Source organism: Hakea prostrata, chromosome 9 (assembly GCF_041222555.1).
Source record: "Hakea prostrata isolate BN-2017 chromosome 9, UWA_Hpros_2, whole genome shotgun sequence".
Classification (NCBI taxonomy): Eukaryota; Viridiplantae; Streptophyta; class Magnoliopsida; order Proteales; family Proteaceae; genus Hakea; species Hakea prostrata.
The window spans coordinates 52,043,887-52,059,455 of NC_142608.1; the positions used below are offsets into that span (position 1 = coordinate 52,043,887).

The window sequence follows — 15,569 nt, forward strand, 5'->3', positions numbered from 1 at the left end:
GTTTTGGCTGAGTAAACCAACAAAGACCAATCCAGTCACCCTCATTTCTTAGGACAAGTGTTGCAGACCAAAAGAAGAAGGTGGATTGGGCTTCAAGCGAATAGAGGATATAAACTGTGCCTTATTATTAAAACAGGGATGGAGATTGGTAAACAACCCCAAAGTTGTGTGGGCACAACTGTTAAAAGCAAGATACTTTCCTACCTCAACAATTTTTTATCTTAAAATAGAGCAGAAAAGAGGATCCTAGACTTGGAACAGTATATGCAGTATAACTCATACGCTTCAGACTATGATTATAAGAAAAATAGCGAATGGCATAACCACCTCCTTTTGTTCGACCCTTGGGTAAGAAACACTGCAAACCATTATGTGGGTGAGCTTAATCCTGATTTTTTTTTCCTACAAAAGCAATAGTTGAAGAGGTTATCACTCACATTAGATCACAAAGCAGGGAGTATCTTCTTAACTCTAATCCTTCCCCTAATTCTCACTTTCTAAATACAATCATAAGTATTGTCCAACTGTCTCCAGCTCTGGATGTCTGGTCAACTTTAATATCGACTGATGGTGATTTCTTTGTTAAACAATAGGAAAAGCCTTGGCGAAATTAAAGAACAACAACATGGAGAATATTTACTTATGATGGCGGATATTCTTTTGGAAATTACCACTTCATCCTAAGTTTAAAGAATTTTTTTGGCGTCTATTGAATGCAGGGCTCATTAGTAGCTCTTTCAAAATGGACGAAAATTGACCCTGTATGCAAACTTTATGGTGCTTCTAATGAATTAGAATGACATCTCTTCTTTTATGGTGAATGGACAAAAAGGATTTGAGCGGCGGGACAGTTAGGACTTCGGATGGAGTTCATTTCCTATAACTCCCTCATCCATCTTTGCAATGGCTTTCTTTTAAATTCAAACTTGGATACACAATCCAAGAAATGGTTCTTTTCTAGTTTTCATAATAACTTGCTATTTCCTATGGCATGAAAGAAACTCTAAGGTCTGTAACAATAAGGATCCTAATCGGCTAGAGTAATGCATTATGTAAACAAGTGGATAACCGACTACATCTCTACCATAAGCTAATTCCAAATAGCACGAACAATGAGCAAATTCATATAAATAATACAAATCAATGCATATGTGATTGTGTAAAATCCTTTTGCTCACCAACTTTATTGTGTGTAGGGCTACCTAATGAACTTCTATACAAGATAACGTGGAAGGTGGACCATTTTTGGAATAGAAAAATACTATTTGAAAGCACAGGGGAAACAGAGGTGGGGACAATGAAGGAAGCAATGGCGCGATGCTTCATAAAGGCTTGGGCAAGGCAAAGGAATTTTTTGTAAATATAAAAGAAATTTGGTGCTGCAAAGACAAATTCCAAGCCATGCATACACAACAATAGCATATGGCCATTGAATTTGATCCAACCAATGACTGAACTTTCTGAAAGCAAAAAGAACATCATAATTTGTAATATCTGATCTCACCCACTAGAAAACTGGCTGTTAGAACTAACCCACCTCATTTTGATGAGAGATACAAACCACTCCGACATAAATTGTAACTGTAACGACTCCCACCAGTAAATGAACTTTTTCTTTTCTTATTCAAAAAAAAAGAAAAAAAGAAAAAAGAAAAAATGCCAAGCACAGTTGAATCAGCAAGGATAAATAGAAAATCTTAATAGATAAACAAAAATCTGTTAGGTTCACATCTTGTGGAATCCTCCACTTGAATTGATGGAGATGTTATTGGTTTTTTTGCAGGTTTGATGGAGTTGCACCAGAGCCACAAAAGGGAATAAGAAGTGGTCACGTACCAGGTAGCAAATGCATTCTTTTTGCTCAGGTCAAAGGCGTACTGTTGTTCTCCATTAAAATTATGTTATTTTGGATCTGCATTATTCTATGAATTGTTGATCTATACATTTTTCAAGCTTTTGATCCTTGTGTTTTCTGATCTGAATCTAAATTTCTTTGCAACCTGTCAGCTTTTCTGTTATTAGTTGCCGTTGTGTTATAAAAAATTTCATTTTTAGGTCATCTTCTTTGCTTTCAATGTTTCTCCAATTTTCCCTTTGTTCATTGATGAATTTCCAAACAGATTTTCTTCCTGAAATTCATTGGATTCAATCTTGTTAGGCATATTATGATGCTAATCAAGCCTAAGGTGGGTTAAAAACAAAAAGAGGAGATGTAAGAGATTCTGCCAACTAAATGGGATCAACTAAGTGAATCCTACTTCTCCATTCTACTCTCAGCAGTATTACGTTCTTTTAGTATAAGCAAAGTTAAGCATGTTCGAATGTTAGATCAAGATGTGATTTTTAACGTAGAAAGATTTTGAAAATCTTGAGTAAGGTTCAGCTGTTTTTCTCTTGTCATACCTCTTAGTTGTTGAACTACCTGGTAATTCTGTAGCCTATCAGGATGTCTCTTAGTTGTTGAACTACCTGCTTGCATTATGTTACTTGCTAAATGCTGTAATATCCATTTTGCATGCTTTCCTCAGATCTCTTGGAAAGCCCAAAAAAATCTCAATTCTTAATTTGTTCATCAGTTAAGACTTAAGAGTAGACTTCACAGGAACTTGATCTGTAACATGTTTGTTTACCCTGTGCAGATGTTGAATGAATCACAGACCCTCTTATCTCCAGATGAGCTTGAGAAACAATTTGAGCGAGAAGGTATTTGGACCTTCAAAATATTTGTATGATCTAATTGAGTTTCATATTTAACTATTTCAATATTGTATGCTCTAGATGAACTAAGGTTTGTGTAGAACTTGTTAATTAGTGAGTGCAAGTCTGTCAACATAAATGGGGGAGAAAAGAGAAAAAACCGCCAGGCGGGGGAACCCAAAAAAAAAAAAGGTCTTTTTTATTTTTTGGAACTCAGTATATGACTGTTTATCTGTTTCATGGCTGCTTGTCATATGCGTTGTCCTGTTTTTTTTCTTCTTCTCCTTGATCTCTGGAAAGGTGGTTGGTGCAGTATCTTTCAAATCTTCTTTCTCTTTTCAATTATGCTGCTCTTTCCAACGCAGATAAAGCCCTCAATGAGCATGCTCTTTGTCCAAAATATGCCAATTCTCTAGAGCAAGCCCAGAAGAAAATTATGTAGCTCACCTTCAGGATGCCTTAGAGAGAAAAATGCAGGGGATGGGAAAGTACTAATCCCTTATGGAGGACCTTGGCTTTCTAAAACTTTAAAATCATTTGTACCTTCTCAGGCTTATGTTTATTGAAAAATGAAGGACTGGTTGGTTAATCAGATCTCAAACTATTTGGACAGTACAGACACAACAAAATGTTTTAGCTGATGTGATGATTATGGTTCACTCAGAACCCAGTAGGGGATACAATGCATTATCCTTCCACTTAGATCTAAGATAATATAATACTATTATGTTCTAATATAATATAAATCTGCAGACTCCTTAAAGAACAACACATCTATTCTGAATGCTCGATACTTAATTCTGTTAACCCATTAAAAACAAAAAACCACAAGGATAGAATGAATGCTCTTCTATCCTTATGCATATCATGAGCTTGTTTTGCATGGTTAGTTATATAGTCCTTGAATTCTAAATTTTTATATAGTCATATTTATGTTGAGCTTGTCTTGCATGATTACTTATATAGTCGTAGAATTCTAAATATTTATACGGTCGTATTTATGTTGCAACAGTTTCTTCGGTGGCATCCAGCAGCTATTTGGTCTTTCTTCTGCCTCTGTTCTTAATTAATATGTTTTGTTTGTCGGCATCTTCTTGGATAAACCTGTGGTTACATCTAGTGGTACTGGTGTAACAGCTTGTGTTCTTGCACTGGTGAGATCTCTGTGCTAAAATAAGAGAATATATAGATCTGCTAGGTGCTGAAGTCTTCTTCTGGATTATGACATTTGGAAAAGAGTGCTTATGGTCGATTGTGTTGCAGGGTCTCCATCAGCTTGGGAACACACCTGTCTCCACTTCACAGGTGGAGTAGTTTGGAAGAGTTGTCGGTTTAAATAACATCTTGATCTAGCATTCGAACTTGCTTAACTAGGTGGAATGTGGAGTTTCATCCAATCCAGAGTAATCCTGGTGAAGTTGGTTGTGGTGAAAATTGATCAAATTCATATAGATAGCTGCTTTTGTTTTGAATGTGTTATACCATGCACATTTTCATTTGACTACCAAAACTTAGAATCAGTTTACTGAGAAACCATATGTATCTACAAAATTGAGATTAACTTGAATGTAAGTTGAGACCTCAAGCACCACACACTAGCCAACTTTCAAATGTGATACATGTGTTGTATATGCTTTTTGGTTTTTGGACAGGCTTCATGTTGACCTCACTCATTCTTGACCCAAAAACTTGGCTCAATCCAATGTTGTTCTAATATAGTTGGGCCCATGTTTCGCAGGTTGTCTGATGCTTGCATCTCCCTTTGGGAGTTGATCCTGTTTCCCACCTCTGTCAAAGCATTGTTCAAAATCTGACTTCAGCAGAAAAGGACATGATTTACCTCTATTTTCCCAATGAAGCAAGCTGAAGCTTCCTTGATAAATCTTTTTTTCACCCGTGATGAGCAAGAACAATGCTGACAGTAAGTCCAGAACAGAGAGATGGACTTCTTTGGGGGAGTCAAGGAAAATCACTTTAATGAGAAATCATTTTTGTGCTAGCCATTTGTTATCTTAAGTTATTATGGCATCGTCAAAATTACCCTAGAGAAAATTACTACGAAAATACTAATTTTGAGTTTCAAGGTCTATAAATAAAAAGAGTTTTTATTTTTATTTTTCTTTTATCAAATAAAAAGAGATAATATTACTGATTAAGCAAAATGACATGGTTCCTCTGTTTAAAGGTTGAGATCTTATAACTACTACAGTTCCTAATATTGTTACTAAGGCTCTTTTTGGTATCAATTATCATTGTCAATTATGAGAAATTTTCATTATTTTAAATTGTTTGGCATCTATTCTAAATTTTATTTCTATTTAAAATAATAGAAAAACCTCCAAAATCCATAATGAACTTTTTGTCCATTATGGATTATGATGAGAATTTCATTATCTTCATTTGTGTAAGTTTACTTAAAGTTCTATAAGTAAGATGAGGGTAAAATAGTCAATACACATTCTTTTACAACAACCATACTTTTTCCTTCTTTTCTCACTTGTTTACTATCATTTTTAACAATTTTTTATCTTGACACCAAACTTATTTTCCATTTCATAATTTATTTTCGATAAAATTCACCAAGCCATTTTTCATTCTTGACCAAAAATGAATTCTTGTACTTATTTATTTTAAATAGGCATAATAGAGAATGAGAATTGATACCAAAAAGAGCCTAAGTGCTGTTGTAGCCAAATTGTTAAAAGAGTTTAGTAGTGCTGGAGATTTATAGTTACTGAAAATTGCATGGGTTAATTTTGATTTGATATCTACCAAATCAGAGATTAATTGGATTGGCCAATGGTGTCTAGGAGGGCTGTAGAAAAGAGGGATCGACTTCTCTTCATTTATCCACACTTCTTGTATTTGATTAGAGTGCATAAATCCTTCCTGTATTGCCTTCACTATTGCGTCCATCTCGTTGCTCTTTTCCAGACGTCCTGCTTTTGTTCATTTGATTTCTCCTTGTTCCATAATCCCCGCACTCCAGACCACGGTGTCTAGTGGTTTGTGATGTACCCTTGCACAGAGTAAAATAGTAACATTCGTATTCATTGTTATGCTATTTGGAACTTCATCCTTGGGGAGAGGTGATATGTTCACGTCTAGGAGCCACTTGTTTATGTTTTGCAATATTTTATATGGATTGGGTTGAATTTTCCCTATTGTTGCAGTGTTTATTTATTTCCATATAAAGTAGCACGTGTCGACGAAGACTAAGAAGAACCACCGAAATATATCTAATCTCAAAATGAACCACATGTTGGTACATCTAAGAGCCAAGCACAAGTTCTATTTATTTCCCTAAATAAGTTATCTTCTTACTCCTCTAAAAGCCAAAAAAAAGGACACATGGAGTTATTGGGTGACATCACGATGGAAACACTGTAGGACTGAAACAGTTGGAGAAACAATGCCAAACTGCTTTCACTGCAACAAAGCAGTTGCAGGCCTCTGGGCTAGCATCCGTCTTGTTTTCATCATCAGGACAAGATTCACTCCTGTTTCTAGCCACTCTCAGCCCACCCTCTTCCTGCTCCACCTCTTCGTCAGCACCTTCTTCCTCCTCTACCACCTCATCACCATCATCATTATCATGATCATTGTCACCATCAAACCATCTGAAGAAATCTGCTACCAACTTAGCACTGGATTGTTTGTCAGGCATTTGTTGTTCTGAATCCTTATCTTTGAACAACACCTTATAGAATTTCACAGGGATCTCCTCTGCATCTACACGCAGTATCTCAATAGCATCATTGCATTCCAGCGGAAACCCAAACCAGTCGAAGCCTTCAAAATGGTGGATGTAGATTATGTCTCCCTCACCGGTGAATTCACTTTGGTCCTCAACTCTAATAGAATGTGTACAGTTAATCGTTATTCCTCCCTGACGATGGATATCAGCTTGAACCCAAAACCTGTGCTGTTCCAGCATTTTCCTATGTCTAGATTCAAAAACAATACACAGAATTGGGGACCCTCGATCACCAATGACAATTGGGTTGCTTCCCTCAACACCTTTGACAATATCATCAAGAAGTCTTCCCTACAATTGAATTGTAAATTCCATCAATCAATTAATTAGTGTTCCCCAGAAGGAAAAAGAATAAAAAGTTACAGGAAGAGAGAAGAATAAAGTACCTGCCCGGATATTTTCCTTCTTGTTTCTATCAATTTGTCGCAACCAGTGACCATACACCATCGTAAAGATTGAGCTCCTTCAAAGCAGTGAATTTTTTTTAGATTTATACAATCTGAAATATGTAGAAGGTTCAATCTTTTCAGGTATGATATATCAGGTAACTCTGTTAACTTATGGCAACCTTTAATTTCCAGACAATCCAAGGATTCTGCTCCTTTGATGCACTGGATATTCTCTAGATTTACACAATGGTGAATGCGTACAGCCCTCAATCTTTTCAGGTTAGAGAAATTTGGCAACTGTGTTAATTGGTTGCAACCGACCACCCTTAAATATTTCAAGGATTCTGTTCCTTCCAAGCCCCAAATTTCCTCTAGATTTTCACAATCATAGACATCTAGAGTCAACAATTTCTTCAGGTTTGACAAATCTGGTAGCTTTCTTAAATTGGGGCATTTCCGCAAAACCAACTCTTCCAACAATTCTGTCCTTTCAAAACCCTGGATTTTCTCTAGGTTTTCAGCAGTGTGGATGCCTAATTTCCTCAGTCTTTTCAGATTTGAAAAATCTAGCAACTCTGTCAATTTGGGGCAATATTTTACATTCAACTCTTCCAAGGATTTTGTCTGTTCAATGCCAGAAATTTCATTGAGATTTTCACAACCAACAAGAAATTTCTTCAATCTCGTAAGGTTTGACAAATCAGGTAAACTTACTAGTGATTTGCAACCATAGATTGATAATTCCTGCAATAAAACTAGGTCTGAAAGATTAGAAATTAACTGCAGTGAATTGCAGTTCTCAACTTCCAAAGTAGTTAAAGTGGAGGGAAGCCTTGGGAGAGATTCAAGGTTCATGTAACTTTTCAAATATAGCTCTTGAAGCTGACAAGGAAAACTACTTTCACTGATTTGAAGTGGTTGAAGCATCCTGTTGTCACCTATTTCAACTTGCTGTGAGGCCATGCTCATTTTTAACACCTCTAAGCACGAGAGCTTTGAAAAATCGTCTGGTAATTTCAAGACTATTGTATATGTCAAGTCTAAGAAATGCAATCTCCTTAGCCTACCCATTGAGGTTGGTAGTCTTGCCAGTTTATCACACTCTGAAACATCTAGTTTCTCAAGCTTCTCTAACTGCCCTACACCATCCGGCAATTCCTCAATCTTTGTGTTCCCTACCAAAAGCTCAACCAAATGTTTTAGATTACCAATGGACTCAGGCAACTTGTTGAAAGATTCACAACCATTGAGAATAAGGTATTTGAGAGAAACCAGCTGACAAATGCTCTCTGGTAGTTGCAAAAGAGATCTGCAGCTGTTGAGATTTAGTTTTTGTAAGCAAGGAAACCATTTGAAGAAGTTGGAAGAGACAGAGAAATGAGGGGAGAAGCGCAGATCAAGAATCTTCAATTTTCGAAACCGCTGTCAAACAAAATAATACATATAAAATAGCAGTCTTTCAAATTCAAGAAAAAAAAAATTGATAATCAAACAATTGAAGGGATAAAATTACAATCACATTCTACCTTTTTATTATTTTGAGGTCCATCATTCCAAGCTTGGTTGATGCCACTTTTTCGCAACTCAAGATGAACTAGCTCCTCATGATAAAAATTGGCTGGCGGAATTTTCAAAGTAGGGTCGCACCAAACTAACCATCTTAATTGGGAAGGAAGATTCGAAAAATTCCCAGTAATGGGTCTGGTACTTTGCTCACCTCGAAGGCGGAGAAACCTCAAAGTGGGCATCTTTGCAAAGTCATCAAAGCTTAAATCATCTATGTGCATTTCATCTGGAAGGAGAATACCCTCAACCATTTGAGTGGCCTATAGCAGAAAAATAGTATCAAAGTAAGAAAATTTTGATGCATACAAATCTCTCCCCCCGCCCCCCAAAAAAAATAAAAAAAATAAAAAAAGATGTAAAACCTTGTTCAAAAGGGTGCTAGCCTAACTTCCATATTGTCCTACATCTTATGAGGTATAGATCAAAGCTGTCTTGACTTTCGTATTTTTGGGCTATTGCTTGGACTTTAGCCCATGTCTATATTTGTTGCCCATCTTTGACCATCAGATGGAGTGACATTCTCTTATTAGGATTAAATGATTATTTGTAATAAAAAAGCAAAGTTAGAAAAAAGGATGACACTCACCTTGTCTTTTTCAAATGCTTTTAAGATCTCATCATCAGACCACAATCTAGTACTTTTTGAATGATCCCCATTGCTATTCATCGAGGCAATTCTCATCCCCATAAATCGAAGTTCATCATGCATTCTCATCATCTTGTCAATAATCTTCAGGAGGTGCATTTGGGTGAGTTCTTTTATGGCTAATCTTGGATACAATTCACAAGCTTCCCACATCTCAATTATCTCATCTACATCCTTTCCAATGAAATGGCATGCAATATCAAGAAATATGATTTTTGCATTATCACTTAATTTTTTGTAACTTATCATCAACCTTGCAAAGACTTTATCCTCATAACTTTTTATCAACATTCCACAGACCTTGTTATCAAGGATATCTTTCAATCCCCCTAATGTATCTTCCCATTCTTCTTTGCTCTTGTCACAAAGAAAAGAACCCAGCACTTCTAGGGTCAGGGGTAGCCCACCAGCGTGGCGTGCGACTTCATGTACAAGCTTAGTATATTCCTCTGGAGGGTTACTTGTCGAAAAGGCATGCAAGCTAAGGAGTTGAAGAGAATTCTTAGAATCTAGTTCCCTAGGCAGATATCTTTCAATATCTCTATCAGCTTTATGTACATTCAAACAATGCTCATTTCTAGTTGTTATGATAACCCTGCTGCATTCACCAAACCAATTGATCCCACCAGCTAATGCATCAAGTTGTATATAATCATCGACATCATCAAGAATGAGAAGAACTTTTTCTCTATGAAGTCTTTTTTCTATCAATTTTGATCCTTGAGAGGCGCTGCTTATGTGTTGCTCCATGCCCAAGATATCTCTAAGAAGCTGGTTCTGAAGAGAAACTAATCCCTTATCACCTTGTGAAGCTACTTCTCTCACATTGGCAAGAAAACTACTCCCATTAAAGCTGGTAAAGATGCGATTATAGACAGCCTTTGCAATTGTTGTCTTTCCCAGACCGCCCATCCCACAGATTGCCACAAATCTTACATCATCAAAACCAACATTTAACATAGGAAGTAGGATATCAATATGTGAATCGATTCCAACAGGATGTTTACATTCATCCAATGGGACTTTATTTAGTTCTCTCAAAGCCCTACGAACAATTGACTCGACTATATTTAATTGATCCCTGCAATTTCTCAGAGTAAAGAATGAATTAGAGCAATAAATAAGAATATGCACATCTCTGCAAAAGGAATAAATAAATTTCTTAAATATTTGAAAATGATAAGCAATAATTTAATGACAGTAACGAGTACAAAAATGAGAAATCTAATCTTGTTACAAAGCAAAGGTAATGATGTGTTTGTACTGTTTATTTTTCCCATTTATCTCACAACTAAGTCACTCCACGTATAGGGAGGAAACTACATGAACCATCCGGTTCTAATCGATACACCTGCAAGAAGAAGGTATTTTCTTAAGTTAAAAATATGACATGTACACATGAAGAGAGCAAGACTTACTCAGTAGTTGCGTTTCCCTGAAGGGTCCATCCGCTGAGTTTCCCGACCTTTGTCAAAGCATTCTTCCATCTCTCAACATCTTCGGAGCTGTACTTCTCCTGATGTTCCTGAAATGGTCCCTCAAAGCTTATTCCTGTCTGATGTCGAACATCTCGTGGCTCAACATCGATGAATACGGGAAGAATGGTTTGACCTTGAGACAAACGACACTCCCAAATCTCAGCAAGCTCCAAGAGACAGTATTTGCTATGTGCGTAGCTTTTGGAGATGATAGGAATGGAGATTTCAGACCCTTTAATTGCTCTGGAAAGAGAGGGACAAATCTCTTCTCCTTTCCAGAGTTCTTCACTATCTATGAAGGTATGGATTTTTTCTCTCATCGGAGCTCGAAAAGCAGTGACAAAGTTTTTCCGAGTATCCGGGCCTCTAAAGTTGATAAACACATCATAAGAAGAAGGTCGACGGGACAAAGTAGATGAAGAAGCCATTAAGTTGCAGTTGCAGAGGAGTATTTGGTGCTTCTCTTTTTTCCTTTTCTTGTAAATTAAGCTTGAGGAGATGATCGCTTCTTCTTGGGTATACAAATTACGTTTCCTGCATCAATTGTTTATTATGCAAATCGCATTGGATTCCCTAGTTGATTGGCTGGTATATAAAAAAATATACATAAGATTACGAGAGGATATAATTTTAATTTCGAAAAGTAGTTGTGCAACACAAGCAAATCCACTTTTTTCTTTTGCTTATTTTGTCTTTTCAGTGAAAGTCTTTCTTCTTTTTCTTTTTGGTAAAGTGGGAGAACGTCATTCAGTTCTTATTAAAACAATTAATCCGGAAGTGAGACCTTTCTTTTGTTGTTTTTGGGAACTGAAGTCCAGGCCAAGGCACACTCTTTTACATTTAAATGTAAAATGAGACTTTAATCCCGACTCTAAAGATATTCGAATGCAAAGAGAGATTAACTTAACTCACAACATCTACCAATCAATGTAGGATTGATAAAATCATCAAAAGAATCATATCCAAGTGGTTCAAAATTCAAGATCAGTTTTATTTGATGAACACATTTATGTGTGAAATTTTAGGGCATAAAGCATGTATTTTATACACTTTGAGTAGAGCTACCTTGGGTTTTATGTTATTTTTGCAGATTTTATGAATTTTCAGGACTTGAACGAATATTTGGAGTTTTGGGTATTAAACATGCGATTTTACACGTCAAGAGGTCCGTTCAAATTTTCAAATGCGAAAATGGGCCTGACCTGGAGTATGATGGGCTAGAGATGTGATTATGGGCCAACTCCAAAGTATTTTAGAGATAAATAAGCAAATTTTGATCTACGGCTGAGATTAGAAATTATTAATCAAATCTACAGAGATATTATTGAGAGAGTCCTAATGGAGAAAAAGAGTCCTTGCACACCTCAATATCTTATTTCCTATTTGGGACTTGGTCAAAGAAAGACTAAGAGGAAAAAGAATTATATTCAGAAAGAATAAGAGGAAAAATCCCGTTTTTGAATGTTTCTGTCCAGTTTCGATCAAGCCCTTCATCGAACGGTCATCTACTGTCCGATCGACCTGATATTTGGAGGAGAGCTTTACGACTTCTTAACCCTAAAATCCAATGGTGGAATTATGTATTTGATATCTCTAAGTCCGTCCGATTGGTATGCCAAAACCCTAATTGGTTGAGTCAGATAAGAACTTTGAGTTTTATTCAAATTCAGCCGTACCTCATATCTCATGTAAACTCAATAAAAGGAGAGCATACTCCATCAAGGGAAAAACGTGTTCTAGAGCTTAGGAGAAGCACATTTTTTCCCCCTCTTTGGTTTATTTAGGCTTTCTTTAGTTTTCTTTGCTTGCATTTGTGAGATTTTAATTTCTAGATTAAATGTTTAGGTTTAATTCTTTTTTATGTAATGCAATTCAAGTTCAAGTTCAAGTTTTAAGTTCAAGTTTCAAGTTTTTAGATTCGTTTTTTTCTGGGTCTTGCAATTGCAAATTTAAATCATTCTAGATCTAGATCTGGTTGTTAGGGTTGGTTGAGATTCGAATCGTTTGTTAAATTCGCAAGTAAGTAACCTTCTTTATTAATCTTCTCTCCTCCCTCCATTCCCGCTTCTATGCACCCCTCCATATTCTTAATTTAGGATTTACTTTCAGCATTTATTTATTGTTATCCCTTCCCCTGGATCCTTGATCAGAGATGCCTACAGTCGTGCCTCTCTTTGGTTAAGGTTTCCATTTTACTTTCTGCAATTTACTTTCTGTTATTTACTTTCTGCATTTATTTATTGTTCTCCCTTCCCCTGAATCCTTGATCAGAGATGCCTACAGTCGTGCCTCTCTTTGGTTAAGGCTTCCTTTTCCATTTTTTGCTTTGTTATTTACTTTATGTATTTACTTTCTGCACTGTTTTTATTCTTTAATATCCGTTCCCCCGATCGGTGGACTATAAGCTGCGGCAAAGGGTTCACGGTTAAAATCATTATTATTATACTCCCCTTCCCTCAATCCAGAGCTAACACTCGGATCACTTCCCTTTTCCTTTTATTTTTATTGTTTGCATTTTTTTCCTGTCTTTTATTTATGCATTGATTGTGTTTGATTTATTTTTCGTTTCAATTCGATTGCATTAGATGTATAGATTAGGATCGTTTAGTTTAGTTGATTAGTTAATAAAAATTGAATCATTCCACTCTCGTATTACTATTAAGAAGTTTGAATTCTAAGTGGCATATCTCCTTGAGATCGACCCGTTAGCTACACGATATCGTGCACTTGCGGTTACTTTTAAATTTCACAAACAAGTTTTTGGCGCTGTTGCCGGGGAAGTATTAGTCAATTTTATTTCTCTCATTCTTAGGTAAATCGAAGTGTTTAAAAAAAAAAAATTCAAAGATATTACACTTAACTTGAGTAGAAACAAAAACGTATAGTAGTCCCTACTCTACTGCAGAATCCCTAGGATTCGATTGTAGGTGGCTCCAAAGACTATACGGATTCCTTTGCTGTCAAACCTGTACAACGCTCAGCTATATGGCAACCTTACGTTGGAATCATTGCTTCAATCTTTGTGGTGGGAAATTCACTACTTTCCTTTTTGTTTTTGTTATATTGTTTTATTCTTTAGGTACTTTATTATAAAAATAAAAAAATAAAAAAATCATTCTTTCAGAAGAGCCATTAATTGCATTAGGTGGTTAGTGCATGTGTGTCTGGACTCGTGATTCCACAAATAGAATTGTCCGAGTGTCTACCTTGACCATGGAAGACCTACCTCCACCTAAGAGTTTTAGAGATAGATTTTATCTAACTCGATCTACACAACCCTCCTGTATACGTTTACCTAATGTGAAGGGTAATAATTTTGAACTTAAATCTCATTATCTATCTATGTTACCCCAATTTCATGGGTTACTTGATCAACATGCATATTTGTTCCTTAGGGAGTTTGAGGAGGTTTGTGTCTTTATGAATGTACAACAACTCATTGATGATACCGTAAGACTATGGTTCCTTACATTTGCATTAAAGGATCAAGCCAAAAAGTGGCTTTACATCTAACCTAGGGATAACATTATTACATGGGAACAATTTACTGTCCTATTCTTGAAGAAATTTTTTCCATTTCTCTAAGACGAATAAAATAAGAAATGATATTCTTCAATTCCGTCAGAAACCCAATGAGTCATTTGCTAAAGTAATGGAGAGGTTCCAAAGCCTTCTCCAAGAATGCCCTCACCATGGTATAGAATTATGACATTTATGCCAAATAATTTATAAGGGTATCGATTATCAAACAAAGCAACTTTTAGAATCTATGTGCCCCACAGTTTTTATGTCGTTCGTCAAGTCCCGAAAAAAGTTAAGAAGGCAGTAATGACTCAAGATTTTCTCCGCGTATGCGTGTTTGTTTCTATCATCTTTTGCCATTATTTCCGGCAAGTCTAACCTCTTCCCTTCAGTGATCTCCCTTCTTGTGCTATGAATAACCCTAACCGCCATCCTCTTCCTCCTCTTAGACCTCCTCTGCTCCCAGCTCCTCCATTACTCATTCCTCCATCTACTCGACATATAAAACCGATAGTTGAAAACTCAGATTCTGACGATGAGGTGGTGGTTGATAGACATAGAGAACATAAGCTTGATTCCACTCATCAAAATTCTCTGGTAGGTATGATTTTGGAAGGTAAGTCGTTCAGGAAACAAGCAGTATTTGAAGGTCTCATATCTGCTTGGAATCCCCGTGGTAAGGTGGCTATTTATGCTATCCGGGAGAGAGTGTTTCTCTTTTAGTTCCAATATCAAATGGACAAGATTAATGTCATTCAAGAGGGACCTTGGTCAGTTTCAGGTAACCTTCTTGTTGTAGATGAATGGAAGAGGAGCCAAGACTGGGAGTTCAAAAACTGGGAGTTCTGGATCCAATTACATGGCGTGCCTATGGAGTTATTAGATGTGGAAATACTGCTGCAACTTACTGAAAAAGTGGGTGAAACAAAAACAATAATAGTTATTGAAGGCTAACAGTTCAGTGAAAGGGTGTCCTATGTTCGGGCTCGAGTGAAAGTGGATATTTCTCAACCACTGAGAACCTTGGTCACAGCTTGAAGATGGTGTGGAGCAAAAGACAAGATTAGTGTGAGATTTGAAAGACTGCCTATAGTATGCTTGTTTTGTAACATGTTGGGACATGATGATAAACGATGCAACTGGTTTTTTGAGGCTTTGGAAAAGCATAGCAGGGAACACTCTTGCAGTCTAGTTGGAGGGTGTGATTTGGCACTGAAGGCAAGTGATGGCTTAAGAATGAGAGGAACACCTCCTGATGATAGATTGATTCGAAGAGCTTCAGTCATCTACAGAAAAGAAGGCACGGTGAACTCACCGGAATCCTATGTCGGCACCGGACAAGATGAACCTAGGATGAGTCCGCTTCACGACAAATTTTTTAGAGATGGGAACCTGGCACTTCTATCAATCCAACTACCCAGGTGCGTCAGAATTATACAACCGTTCACACTTTTTCCTCTGATCATGAACCTCAGGTCCATATCCCACAGTCTCATCCTCGATCCAATCAAGCA

At 36.7% G+C, this 15,569-nt stretch overlaps 1 protein-coding gene and 1 non-coding gene across 2 annotated transcripts; both read right to left on the reverse strand.

The window, feature by feature from the left end:
* Window positions 1-5,659: 5,659 nt before the first annotated feature.
* LOC149005491 (uncharacterized) lies at window positions 5,660-11,076 on the reverse strand. Its single transcript, XM_089135619.1, has 5 exons — window positions 10,474-11,076; window positions 8,996-10,136; window positions 8,370-8,669; window positions 6,841-8,265; window positions 5,660-6,745 (listed from the first exon to the last, which is right to left on the reverse strand). The coding sequence occupies exons 1-5, from the start codon at window positions 10,959-10,961 to the stop codon at window positions 6,068-6,070; spliced, it is 4,032 nt and encodes a 1,343-aa protein (XP_088991745.1). The 5' UTR covers window positions 10,962-11,076; the 3' UTR covers window positions 5,660-6,067.
* A 3,049-nt stretch (window positions 11,077-14,125) lies between these two features.
* On the reverse strand, window positions 14,126-14,232 carry LOC149005492 (small nucleolar RNA R71). Its single transcript, XR_016169999.1, has one exon. It is a non-coding gene; the product is annotated as a small nucleolar RNA R71 (small nucleolar RNA).
* Window positions 14,233-15,569: the final 1,337 nt, after the last annotated feature.

Excerpts from the sequence above, each read along its gene's own strand:
- LOC149005491 (XM_089135619.1), bottom strand. The coding sequence starts at position 10,961 with ATGGCTTCTTCATCTACTTTGTCCCGTCGACCTTCTTCTTATGATGTG. Across the intron at positions 10,137-10,473 it reads CAGGGAAACGCAACTACTGA|GGATCAATTAAATATAGTCG; the intron begins GTAAGTCTTGCT and ends GAGAAATTGCAG. Across the intron at positions 8,670-8,995 it reads AAGCATTTGAAAAAGACAAG|GCCACTCAAATGGTTGAGGG; the intron begins GTGAGTGTCATC and ends TTTCTGCTATAG.